Source organism: Gavia stellata, chromosome 36 (assembly GCF_030936135.1).
Source record: "Gavia stellata isolate bGavSte3 chromosome 36, bGavSte3.hap2, whole genome shotgun sequence".
In the NCBI taxonomy this organism is placed as follows: domain Eukaryota; kingdom Metazoa; phylum Chordata; class Aves; order Gaviiformes; family Gaviidae; genus Gavia; species Gavia stellata.
In genome coordinates, this window is record NC_082629.1 from 599469 (window position 1) to 611815 (window position 12347).

A 12347-nucleotide genomic window follows, 5' to 3' on the forward strand; every position below is an offset into this window, starting at 1 on the left:
ACGGGACGCGCCTCCAATCAGCGACAGCATCGGAAGGGGCGGGAAAGGCCGGCCCGCCCTCCGCGGGCGGACTCGCAGTGATTGGTCGGATCGGGCACGGCTTTGCCCAGTCAGACCAGCGGGGCGGTGCCCGGCGGCGTGATTGGCAGCAGGGCAGCCAATGAGCGGCGGCCGCTCTTCCGGCTCCACGTCGGCAGCGGCGAGCGCAAAATGGAGGCGCTGATCCTGGTAGGGGGCGGCGGGGCCGGGGGGGAATGGGGGGCGATGGGGGGGCAGCGGGGGCAAATGGGAGCGAAGGGGGGGCCAGGGTGTAAGTGGGGGGCAGTGAGGCGGTAAATGGGGGGCGCCAGTGGGGGTAAGTGGGGAGGCAATGGGTGGAATGGGGGGGTAAAGGGGGGGGGCAATGGGGTAAATGGTGGGTGCCAATGGAGTAAATGGGGGGGTGGCAATGGGGTGGCAATGGGGGTAAATTGGGGGTGCCAGTGGGGTAAATGGGGGGCTGCCGATGGGGGTAAATGGGGGGGTAGTGTGGGGGTAAATGGGGGGTGTCAATGTGGTAAGTGGGGGGGGCAGTGAGGGTAAATGGGGGGCACTGTGTGGGGGTGAATGCCAGGGTGCTACTGGGAGCAAATGGGGGGGCAGTGGGGGAAAATGGGGGGCAATGGGGGGGGGGGTACGTGCCAGGGTGCCACTGGGGCAAATGGGGGGGCAGTGGGGGCAAATGGGGGGCAATGAGGGGGGTACGTGCCAGGGTGCCACTGGGGCAAATGGGGGGGCAATGGGGGTGCAATGAGGGGGGTACGTGCCAGGGTGCCACTGCGGCAAATGGGGGGGCAATGGGGGTAAACGGGGGGCAATGGGGGGGTACGTGCCAGGGCGCCACTGGGTGCAAATGGGGGGGCAAGGGGGGTAAATGGGGGGCAATGAGGGGGGTACGTGCCAGGGTGCCACTGGAGGTAAGTAGGGGGGCTTCTCCCTGCCCGTGCGGGTGGCAGTGCCCCCCCCGTGGTGGCCTTGTCCTGCCCATGGGGTGACGATTCGCGGGGCGGTGGGTGACTGTCCCCACCAGCGGTGCCCACAGGGTCCCTGCTGGGGCTGGGAGTGGCGGTGGCCGCGGGCGGTGGCCATCAGTGGTGGCCGTCAGTGCCTGTCGGTGGCCTGGCAGCGCCCGGGGCGAGGTTCTGTCCTACACTCCGGCTGTGGCTACGGGCAGTCAGTGCATCACAGAACTTGGTCCCGGGAGCTCGGGAGCACCCGGATCGACGGGGATAGGGATGGGGACAGGGACGGGGACAGGGACCTCCTGGCCTGGCCCTTCAGCAGCTACTGCCCAGGACCCCCTTGCCAGGATGGGGGTGCCGGACACAGGCTCCTTGCCGGGGTCCTCGGTGCCACCGAAGCGGTGTTAGGGTGACAGGGGGGTGGTGCGGTGACACAGGGTGTCCCCCTCGCTGGGCTGGGGGCTCCCCTGTCCCTGGGAACGGGGTGGCAGCAGGGTGACGGTGGCCGTGTCCCCGCAGGAGCCGTCCCTCTACACCGTCAAAGCCGTCATCATCCTGGACAATGATGGCGACCGGCTCTTCGCCAAGGTGAGGGGCACGGGGGGTGATGGTGACACGTGGGGATGGGGACAGGGATGGGGACACCGTCCCAGGGAGAGGTGGGGACAGGGGGGCACAGGCGTGGGGACACTTGGTGCCACCGGGAGGGCTGCGACAGGATACAGGGAAGGGACGCAGGGGACATGTTGGGGTGGCACGTGGCGTGGAGAAGGGAACATTTGGTGGCCCAGGGCAGGGACAGGGGCGTGGGGACAGGGTTGGTGGCCCAGAGCAGGGTTGCAGTGGCTTCTTGGTGCAGGGGGTGGTGGCCCGGGTCCCCACGTGCCACTGTCCCCGCAGTACTACGACGACACGTACCCCAGCGCCAAGGAGCAGAAAGCCTTCGAGAAGAACATCTTCAACAAGACCCACCGCACCGACAGTGCGTGTTTTGGGGACGGGGACGTGTGTGTCCCCTGGGGGGGGGGCTGCCAGCCCCGTGGGGACAGCGGGGCCATGCGGGGGGGGCCCACGAGGGGTGACACCAGGCTGTGTCCGCAGGCGAGATCGCGCTGCTTGAGGGGCTGACCGTTGTCTACAAGAGCAGCATCGACCTCTACTTCTATGTCATCGGCAGCTCCCACGAGAACGAGGTGGCTGGGGACACCCAGGGGTGGCGGGGGGAGGACACCCAGGGGTGCCAGGGCAGGGGGGACACCCAGGGGTGGTGAGCTGGGGACACGGGGGTGGCAGGCTGAGGACATGGAGGGATAACAGGACAGGGAGGGGGGTACCTTGGGTTACCAGGGCAGGGGACACAGAGGGGACACACAGAAAGGTCCCAGGACAGGGAGGGGACACAGAAGATGCCACCAGGCTGGGGGGGGGGTCCACCTTGAGGTGCCCCCACCTGGCAGTGCCACCGTGTGACCCTGCTGTCCCCCAGCTGATGCTCACGGCCGTCCTCAACTGCCTCTTCGACTCGCTCAGCCAGATGCTGCGGTACGATGGGTCCTGGGGGGGATGTGTGTGGCACCCATGGTTCTGGGGGGGACCGATATTCCTGGGGGGGGGGCACCTGTGAGTCCAAGGGGCACCCATATTCCTGGGGGGGGACACACCCATGGTTCCAGGGGGCCCCAAGAGTCTCTGGCATGGGGGGGGGGGGGACAGCAGGCACATCACAGGGCGCTTGGAGGGGGTTGTGGGTGCCTGGAGGGTGGGGGTCCCATTGCTGGGGGGTTGGCATGGGTGCTGAATGGGCAGGGCCCCCCCAGGAAGAACGTGGAGAAGCGGGCGCTGCTGGAGAACATGGAGGGGCTCTTCCTGGCTGTGGATGAGATCGTGGACGGTGGGTGAGTGCGTGTCACCCCCCCGGGGTCCATGTCCCCCCACCCTGGGATCTGTTGCCCCCCTCCCTGGGTGCCCAGGGGCCCTGTGGGGGGGGGTGCTGGGTGCTGATGGGTCTCTGTTTCCCCCCCAGCGTTGTCCTGGAGAGTGACCCCCAGCAAGTGGTGCATCGCGTGGCCGTGCGGGTATGGGGGGGCTGGGGGCAACGTGGGGAGGCCGTACTGGGGGAGTGAGGAATGGATGGGGTGGTGGGGGGCCATGAGTGCCCCCCCCCAAGCACCCACCTCCCTCTGTGTGTTGCAGGGCGAGGACGTGCCCCTCACAGAGCAGACGGTCTCACAGGTAGGGCATGACCCTCCCCGGGACCCCCCCTGGGGCTGGCAGTGCCCCCCCACCTCCGAGCCCACCAACCGGGGCAGCTGCCTGTGCCCGTGGGTGTCCCCAGGTGCCACCTGGGTGCCCCTGGCTGCCCCCAATGTCCCCATATCCCTCCCCATGCCCCCCCCCAGTGCCGCCTGGGTGCCACTGAACCCACCTCTCCCCCCCGTGCCCCTCCCCATGTCACTCCCCATGCCAGTGGGTGCCCCTGGGCCCCCCCCAACACCCCAGTGACCCCCCGCGGGACAGCTCCCCATGTCCCCTGTCCCCATCTTGGTGCCCCCTGGGGCCCCCTACACCCATGGGTGCTCTGTGCCCAACGCTGCCCCCCCCTCCACAGGTGCTGCAGTCGGCGAAGGAGCAGATCAAGTGGTCGCTGCTGCGTTAGCACGGTCCGTGTCCCCCCCGCGGCCCCCCCAACATGCCAGCCCCCCCCCCCAACTCCCGTGTGCTGCCTCGTCTCTCCCTGCGTCGCCCCCCCCCCCCCCCGCTCCACTCTGTGTCGGGGGGACTCAGGTGTCTGGACCCCCCCCCCGGGGTGTGTGTGGTGTCCCCCCTCCGCGTGGGGGGGGTGTCACTGGGGTGCCTCTTGTCTGCCCTGGGCAGGGGGGGGGGGGACAGGGACACACGTGGGGACATACACACGTGCTTGGGGGCACGATGGGGCTGTGGGGACACAGCACAGAGGGGACACGGGGTGGGGGGGGGGAGCACATGTAAGGGACGTGGGGACACGCGTGCACACAGCCACACATCTGGGGGCTGCGGGGCACACTGCTGGGCCAGGGTTGGGGACACAGGGACACACCCCCGCTCCCCCCCCCCGGGTCCCCCCCCCAAGCTCCCCCCACAGACGTGACACCACAGGCTCAAACCTCGTCATTTATTGGGGCAAAGCCGGGGGGGGGACATGGGGACAGGTGGGTACAGGGGCGGGTAACAGGGCTCTGTGTCGTCGTCCCCCACCCCACCGTTCCCCCCCGCCTGCTATTGCTTTGCTTAAATCACAGTATTGACTGGGGGGGGGGGCATGTGCAGTGTGGGTGGGGAGTGCAAGGTTTGGGGGGGGGGGGGCACAGTGCGAGTTGTGGGGCACTAAGGATGGGGGGCAGTGCCAAGTGTGTGTGGGGCCTGTAGTGTAAAGGGGGGGGCACAGTGATAGTGGGGAGCACAGTGATGGGTGGTAAGGCTGGGGGGGGAGTCACAGTGATGGGGGGGTGCTAGGTTTGGGGGGGCACAGTGATAGTGGGGGGGACACTAAGGATGGGGGGGCACAGTGATGGGGGTGCTGGGGGGTCAGTGGTAAGTGGGGGGCACTAAGGATGGGGGGGCACAGTGACAGGGGGTTCTGGGGGGGCACTAAGGATGGGGGGGCACAGTGATGGGGGTGCTGGGGGGGCCAGTGATAAGTAGGGGGCACTAAGGATGGGGGGGCACAGTGATGGGGCAGTGCCAGGGGACCTGGGGCAGTACCAGGGTTTGGGCGGGGGGCACAGTGCTTGTGGGGCAGTACCAGGGGAGCGGGGGGGGGGGGGGGGGGTGTATGTCGCTATTTACAGGGTGGGGGGTGCCCCGGCCCCCCGCATTATTGCAATGGGCTGGGCCCAGAGGGGGGCCCCGGGGTGGGGGGGTGATGGGTGCCCCCCCCCGGGGCATGTGCAGGGCTCGCTGCCCTCAGTGCAAGAGGTCATGGCTTGGGGGGGGACACACACCCTTGGAGGGGGGACACACCCCGGGGCGGGTGGCGGGGGGGGGGGCTCCCTTCCCTGTGAGCCATCACTGATTGCTTAGCGGATCCCTGAGGTGCCGGGGGGGGCGCTGGGGACCCCCCCGGACCCCCAACCCTGCCCCGGGGCGCTGGGGGACCCCGTCCCCACGGGAGTTGTGCAGTGGGGCCGGGGCGGGGGGGTGGGGGCTCATCGTTTTCCTGCCAAATATCCCAATTCCAGTTAAAAAATAATCGCTGAGCCCAAAAAGCAGCTGGAGGGGGGATGGGGGGGGGGCTGTTGCTGGGCACGGTTGCTGGGAGACAGTTGCCAGGGACGGTTGCTAGGCGCAGCTCCTGGTTGTAGCTTGTTGCTGGGGATGGTTGCTGGGGTCGGTTGCTAGGTGCTGTTGCCAGGTGTGGTTGCTAGGTACCGTCGCCGAGCGCCATTGCCAGGTACCGTTGCCAGGGCGGTTGCTAGGTACTGTCACCGAGGGCCGTTGCCAGGTACCATTGCCAGGGCGGTTGCTAGGTACCGTCACCGAGCGCCGTTGCCAGGTACCGTTGCCAGGGCGGTTGCTAGGTACCGTCGCCGAGCGCCGTTGCCAGGTACCGTTGCCAGGGCGGTTGCTAGGTACCGTCACCGAGCGCCGTTGCCAGGTACCGTTGCCAGGGCGGTTGCTAGGTACCGTCACCGAGCGCCGTTGCCAGGTACCGTTGCCAGGTGCTGTCGCCGGGGGCGGTTGCGGGGTGCAGCTGCCAGGGCCCGTTGCCGGGCGCGGTTGCTGGGTCCCTTTGTCGGGTGTGGATGCTGGACATGGTTGCTAGGCAACCATCGCCGGGTACCGTTGCCGAGTACCATTGCCAGGTAACCGTTGCCAAGCACTGTTGCCTCGAACAGTTGCTGGGTAACCATTGTCAGGTCATCATTGCTGGGTCCCGTTGCCAGGTACCACTGATGGGCACGGTTGCTAGGTAACCGTTGCCAGGTGCAGTTGCAGGGTCTCGTTGCCAGGTAAACGTTGCTGGGCGCAGGGGCCCAGTCCCGTTGCCAGGCAACTGCTGCTGGGTCCCGTTGCTGGGTAAACATCTCTTGGTTGCCAGGCAACCACTGCTCAGAGGGTTGCTGGGTAACCGTTGCTGGGTGCCCGTTGCAGGGCAGGATGCCGGTCCTGTTGCCAAGTAACCATTGTCAGGCAGGTTGCTGGGTAACCGTTGCCGGGGGGGTTTGCCAGGTGGTTGCTAGGTGGGTTGCCAGGTAACTGTTGCCAGGCAGGTTGCTGGGTGGGTGGGTCCTGTTGCCAGGTAACCGTTGCCCGGGGGGGTGTTGCTGGGCAGATTTCTGGGTTCCTTTGTTGGGTAACCATTGGTGGCTGGTTGCTAGGAAACCGTTGCCAGGTAACCATTCTGGGGTGGTTGCCAGGTGCTGTTGCCAGGTAACCACCGCTGCCTGCTCGCACAGCGACCGTCGCTGGGTTGTGCTGTGGGGTGGCCGGGTAACCGTTGCCGGGTAACCGTTGCCGGGTAACCATTGCCGGGTGGTTGCTGGTTGCAGTTGCTGGGTAACGGTTGCCAGGTAACAGCCGCTGGGTCCCGAGTGATGGTTGGGTACCGGTTGCCAGGTGGTTGCCGGTTGCCAGGCGACGGTTGCCGGGTGCCGGTTGCCGGGGGGGTCAGTACGGGGAGAAGAGGAGGGGGGCGTGGGCGGGGCGCAGGGGCCCGGGGGCGGGGCGCAGCAGGGCGGGCGCCAGGGGGGGCCCGGGCAGGAGGGGGGGCCCGGGGGGGCGCAGGGCCAGCGGGGGGGCGGCCATGGCGGCGGCGGCGGCTGCCAGGGCCAGGGGGGGCGGCAGCAGTCCCCCCCCCGCCAGCGCCTTCGGCAGCTCCTTGGGGAAGGGCAGCGGCGCCTGCGGGGGGGCGAGGGGGGAGGGGGGGTCAGTGACAGGGGTGACACCCCCGCCCCACGGGGCACCCGCTGAGGTGCCCCTGGGCACCCCCAGGCACCCTATAGGTACCCCAAGGGCCCCCTCTGCCCCATAGGGGCTCCCTATAGATCCTCTCAGGCCCCTCACACGCACCGAGATACCCCCAAGCACCCTACAGATACCCCCAGCCCCCCCCGCCCCATGGAGATACCCCCAGACACCCCATAGGTACCCTGAGGTCCCCCCCATGGGGCACCCCCTGCCTCCGGGGTCCCTTCAGGGCACCCTATAGATACCCGTGAGCACCCTATAGATACTTCTGGGCATCGCCCTGCCCCACAGGGCGCCCCTAGGCACTCTCTAGGTATCCCCAACCTCCCCTCCTGCCCTATAGGGCACCCCCAGGACACCCTATAGACACCCTGGGCCCCCCCCCCCCAGCCCCCCCGCTCACCAGCTTCCGGGGGGGTCCGGGGTTTCTTGTGGCGGCTCAGCAGTGGGTTGGGTTTTCCGGCCACCCCATCCCGGTGCCGCCGGCTGGAGATGTGCTGGGGGGACAGGGGGGGCTGAGCGGGGACCCAGGATAATGGGGGGGGGGGACACAGGACACTGGGGTGGGGAGTCCTGCCAGGGGTGGGATGTGGGCTCAGGGAGTCCGAGGGGGGGTGGTTAGGGGAGTCAAACGGCTCTGGGGGTGCTCTGGGGTATCCCAAAAGCTTTTTTTGGGGGGTTCTGGGGTCTCAGGATGGTTTGTGGGGTCCCATAGGGTCCTCAGGGGCCCCCATGGGCTCAGGGGGGTTTGGGGGAGTCCCATGAGGGTCTGGGGGGGTTTCAGGAGGGTTTAGAAGGTCCTGGAGGTGTCTCAGAAGGGTTTGGGGGGGGTCCCAGGGGGCTCAGGAGGATTTGAGGGATCCCGTGAGGTTCTTGGGGGTCCCAACAGGATGGAGAAGGTTTGGGAGGGGTCCCAGAGGGTCCCAGGGAGGTTTGGGGGGCCCGGGGGGAGGTTTGGGGGTCCCGGGGTACCTGCTTGAGCTGGAGCTCGGAGTTGAGGCGGACGTTGCAGATCTGGCAGTGGAAGGAGCGCTCGGGGGCCTCGGCCGGGGGGGTCCCCGCAGCCCCCCCCAGCCGCGGGAAGGCGCGGATGGGCCCCAGCCCGCTGCGCGCCTCCACCAGCGTCTTGTGCTTTGTCCCTGCGTGCATGGGGGGGGTCACCCTGCGCCCCGGGACCCCCCCTGCACCCCGAGACCTCCCCGGGCCCCCCCCAGGACCCCATGCACCCTGGGACCCCCCCTTTGCCCTAGGACCCCCTGCACCCACAGAGCCCTGCAAGACCCCCCCCCCCCTTCACCCATACAGCCGCTGTGTGTACCCCAGACGCCCCCCCCGGGCTCCCCCTGCACCCATAGGAACCCCTGTCCCCCCCCAGTCCCACCCCTGTGCCCCCCTACCCCACCAATGTCACCCAGGGTCCCCAGACCCCCCCACGCCCCCTGTGTCCCCATGTCCCTCATGTCCCCGTGCTCCCCAGACCCCCCCTGTCCCCCCCATCCCCTCCTGCCCCCCAAGTGTCCCCGTGTCCCCCCCATGTCCCCTCGTCCCCCACCTTTGTTGTGCGCCTCCAGCTGGGAGAGGGAGTTGACGGCCAACGCAGTACAACAGCCGCTTGGCCTTCGCCTTCTCCTCCTCTTCCTCCTCGCCCCCCGGCCCCCCCCGTGCCCCCCCCGGCGCCTCTGCGGCCACCGCCGGGGGGGGAACGGGGGGTGAGGGGGGCCCGGGGGCGCCGGGGGCTGCGGGCGCCGGGGGCTGCTCACCTGCTGGCACGCGGAGGGTTAACGGGGCACCCCTGGGACCCCCGCCCGGGTTGGGTGGCACGAGGGGGGGACCCAGGCGTTTGGGGGGGGGGGGGGCATGAAGACACGCGGGGGCACCCCGGGGTGCTGGGACCCACCTGTGCGGTCGGGCGTCTCCCCAGCCGGGGTGGGTGCAGGGCCGGGGGTGTCCTGGGTGTCCCCGGTGTCCCCCCCCGCGGCGGGCGCGGGCGGCCTCCAGCCCCTTCAGGCGCCGAGCGTGCCGGTTCCCCTGGTAGTGCGCTGCTGCCTGGCTCTGGGGACAGCGTGGGGACACCGCGTCACCCCCCCAGGGACACCGCAGCACCCCAAAGACCCACCGCCCGGGGACACGGGTCACCCTGAGGATGCAGGACCTCACGGATCCCGCACCCACCCCTGGGGCATGGGACACCCTGGGGACCCCCATCCCTGGGGACAAGAGTCACTCTGGGGACCCTCATCCCTGGGGACATGGGACACCCTGGGGACCCCCATCCTTGGGGACACGGCACCTGAGGGCCCCCCAATCCTGGGGACATGGGGCACCCTGGGGACAAGAGTCACCCTGGGGACCCCCATCCCTGGGGACACGGCACCTGAGGGCCCCCCCAATCCTGGGGACATGGGGCACCCTGGGGACAAGTCCCTCTGGAGACCCCCAACCCTGGGGACATGGGACATGATGGAGACCCCCACCCCTGGGAAAACAGCACCCGTGTGCCCCCCAACCTGGGGACCCCCAACCCTGGGGACATGAGACACCCTGGGGACCCCCATCCCTGGGGACACGGCACCTGAGGGCCCCCCAACTCGGGGCCCCCCAACCCTGGGGACATGGGACACCCTGGGGACACGGCACCTGAGGGCCCCCCCAATCCTGGGGACATGGGGTATCCTGGGGACAAGTCCCTCTGGAGACCCCCAACCCTGGGGACATGGGACATGATGGAGACCCCCACCCCTGGGAAAACAGCACCCGTGTGCCCCCCAACCTGGGGACCCCCAACCCTGGGGACATGGGACACCCTGGGGACCCCCATCCCTGGGGACACGGCACCTGAGGGCCCCCCAACTCGGGGCCCCCCAACCCTGGGGACATGGGACACCCTGGGGACACGGCACCTGAGGGCCCCCCAATCCTGGGGACATGGGGCACCCTGGGGACAAGTCCCTCTGGAGACCCCCAACCCTGGGGACATGGGACATGATGGAGACCCCCACCCCTGGGAAAACAGCACCCGTGTGCCCCCCAACCTGGGGACCCCCATCATTGGGGACATGGGACACCCTGGGGACCCCCATCATTGGGGACAAGAGTCACCCTGGGGACCCTCATCCCTGGGGACAGGGGACACCCTGGGGACAAGTCACCCTAGAGACCCCCAATCCAGAGAACAGGGGACATGATGGGGACCCCCAACCCTGGGGACCCGGGTCACCCTGGAGACCCCCCAATCCTGAGAACATAGGACGCGATGGGGACCCCCAACCCGTGGGACACAACGTCCAAGTGCCCCCCAACCTGGAGACCCCCACCCTGGGGACACCATGGGGACCCCCACCCCCAGGACATGGGTCCCAGCATGGGAAACACACCCAGCTCTGGGGCGCAGCAGGGCCAGCCCCAAACCAGGGGGAACCCAGGCACCCGGTGTGGGGCAGGGGGGGTCCAGGGGTGCGGGGGGGGGTCCCAGCACCCCGGGGGGGGTCTCACCTCGGAGTTGAAGCGGATCTGGCAGACGCTGCAGGCGATGACGGGGCGCCGGGGCTTGGCCAGCGCCGCCCCCAGCACCGCCTTCGGCACCGGCTCCATCTGCGGCGCAGGGCGGGGGGTCGCATCCTGCCCGGGGGTGGGGGGCAGCCCCCCCCCCCGCCCCCCAAAACCCCCCAGAACCCCCACCCCCCCGGCACACCGGGGGCACAGTGGGGCGGGCAGCGGGTGCTCAGTGGGGCACAGCGGGTGCTGGGGGTCACCGTGGGGTGGAGGGGGGGGGGGGTGCCATAGGGGGGGTGTGGGGCACAGGGCGGGGTTGGGGGCAGCGCCGTGGGTCAGCCCCCCCCTCCCGCCCCATTTCGTAGCGCCTTAGGAATCTCTCCCTGCCCAAACCCGGGGGAACGGGCCCCGCCCGCCCCGCCCGGGCCCCCCCCGCCCCGCACGGCCGCCTGGACCCCCCCCCGGCCCCGGTGTAGCCCCGGGGTCCCTCACTTGGGGGCGTCTTGGGGGTCCCGGTCCCTCACCAGGTGCGGGGGGTTGGGGTGTGTGTGTCCCCCCGCTCCCCCTTACCCCGAGCGCGGCCCGGTGGGGTGTTGGGGGGTGTTGGGGGGGGGTCCGGTACGGCGGCCGGGAGGGGGTGGGGCCTCCCCGCCCCCGCGGCCGCTCCGCATCGCGCCGGGGCCCCGCACTGACCCCGCGGGGCCACCGTAGGGCCCCTCCCGGCCGCCGTACCGACCCGGGCCCGCGGCGCCCCGGGACCCCCCCCCCCCCGGGAGACACCCCCCCCCACCCCCCCCCCCGGGCCCGGACTCACGGCGGGCAGCGGCGGCAGCAGCCGCAGGGCAGCGGCGGCGGCGGCGGCGGCGTCGGGCAGGAGGAGGCGGCCGGGGGGCGGCCCCAGCGGCCCCGGGGCCCGCAGCATCGCCCGGCCCGGCCTGCGGGGGGGGGCGGTCAGGGGGAGCCCGCACCCGCCGCCCGGACCCCCCCCCCCCCGCCCCGCCCCGCGGCCTCGATCCCCCCCCCCGGTCCGCCCCCCCCCACCCCCGGGCTGCGGGGTGTTACCTGCGGGGCCCCCCCGGCCCCGGTCCACGGCGGTGGGGTTGTCCCCGCGTGTCCGTGTCCCCCCCCCCCCCCGCGCTCGGCTCAGCCAATGGCGCCGCGCAGAAGTGGGGCAGCCGCGGGGGGGGGGGGGAGGGAGGGGGGGGGGAGGCGCATGTCACACGCGTGTTCCCGGCCACGCGTGTCCCCGCTCACACGTACCCCCGCCGTCACTCACGAGTCCCGGTTCGTCCCCGTGCCACGCGTGTTTCACCCCCCCCTCCCCACAGACACACACCACCACCACCCCCCCCCGTGCCACGCGCGGCCCCACGGCTCCGGCCCCACGGCTCCGGCCCGCAGCGCACGCGCACAGGCGGGCGGGTACACGCACATGTCGGGACACGCGTGTGCGGAGCGGGCGGGGGCGGGCGGTTACCACGGGGATGGGCCCCCGCCCCGCCCCGCCCCGGCCACGCAGGCCCCGGGGGGGGACACGGGACGGGGCGGGGGGGGGCACACACGACGGGGGGGGGGGGACGGGACACGACTCAGGCGTCCGGGGGGGGCTCGTCCCCCGTGGGTGCCCCCGGCGAGTGGGTGCCCCCCCCCCCGCGGTGCCCCCCCCGTCCTCAGTCCGGGGGGGGCTGCGGGGTGCACGTGCCCCCCCCAACTCCAACCCCGCGCATGCGCCCTGTGACACCCCCCCCCCCCAGCTGCGGCACGTGATGGCGGGTCTGGGGGGGGCCCCGTGCGTGGGGGGGGGGGGGGGCCCGTGCGTGGGGGGGCCCCTCATGGAGTCTGGGGGTGTCTATGGGTGCGGGGGGTGGCACAGGGGTGCTGTGCGGGGGGGCCGTGGGTGCTGGGTGG

At 70.7% G+C, this 12347-nt stretch overlaps 2 protein-coding genes across 4 annotated transcripts; one reads left to right on the top strand and one right to left on the bottom strand.

Moving 5' to 3' along the window:
• Positions 1-194: 194 nt before the first annotated feature.
• COPZ1 (COPI coat complex subunit zeta 1) lies at positions 195-3691 on the top strand. 3 transcript variants are annotated; one of them, XM_059832810.1, is made up of 9 exons: positions 195-228; positions 1521-1589; positions 1902-1983; positions 2103-2194; positions 2488-2543; positions 2819-2896; positions 3025-3076; positions 3195-3233; positions 3610-3691. In XM_059832810.1, the coding sequence occupies exons 1-9, from the start codon at positions 211-213 to the stop codon at positions 3655-3657; spliced, it is 534 nt and encodes a 177-aa protein (XP_059688793.1). In that variant the 5' UTR covers positions 195-210; the 3' UTR covers positions 3658-3691. The 3 variants fall into 3 exon arrangements, with proteins under 3 accessions (XP_059688793.1, XP_059688794.1, XP_059688795.1); XM_059832811.1 differs by lacking the exon at positions 3195-3233 and having other exon boundaries at positions 3025-3064; XM_059832812.1 differs by lacking the exon at positions 1521-1589 and having other exon boundaries at positions 211-228.
• Positions 3692-6647: 2956 nt separating this feature from the next.
• On the bottom strand, positions 6648-10538 carry ZNF385A (zinc finger protein 385A). The gene is given in 7 exon segments (XM_059832747.1): positions 6648-6878; positions 7316-7444; positions 7920-8086; positions 8500-8543; positions 8545-8594; positions 8940-8999; positions 10440-10538. Coding segments are annotated over 7 exon segments (780 nt in total).
• Between the last annotated feature and the right edge of the window lie 1809 nt (positions 10539-12347).

Coding starts and splice junctions, on each gene's coding strand:
- COPZ1 (XM_059832810.1), top strand. Junction 2,195..2,487: donor GCAGCTCCCACGAGAACGAG/GTGGCTGGGGAC, acceptor GCTGTCCCCCAG/CTGATGCTCACGGCCGTCCT. Junction 2,897..3,024: donor GATGAGATCGTGGACGGTGG/GTGAGTGCGTGT, acceptor TTTCCCCCCCAG/CGTTGTCCTGGAGAGTGACC.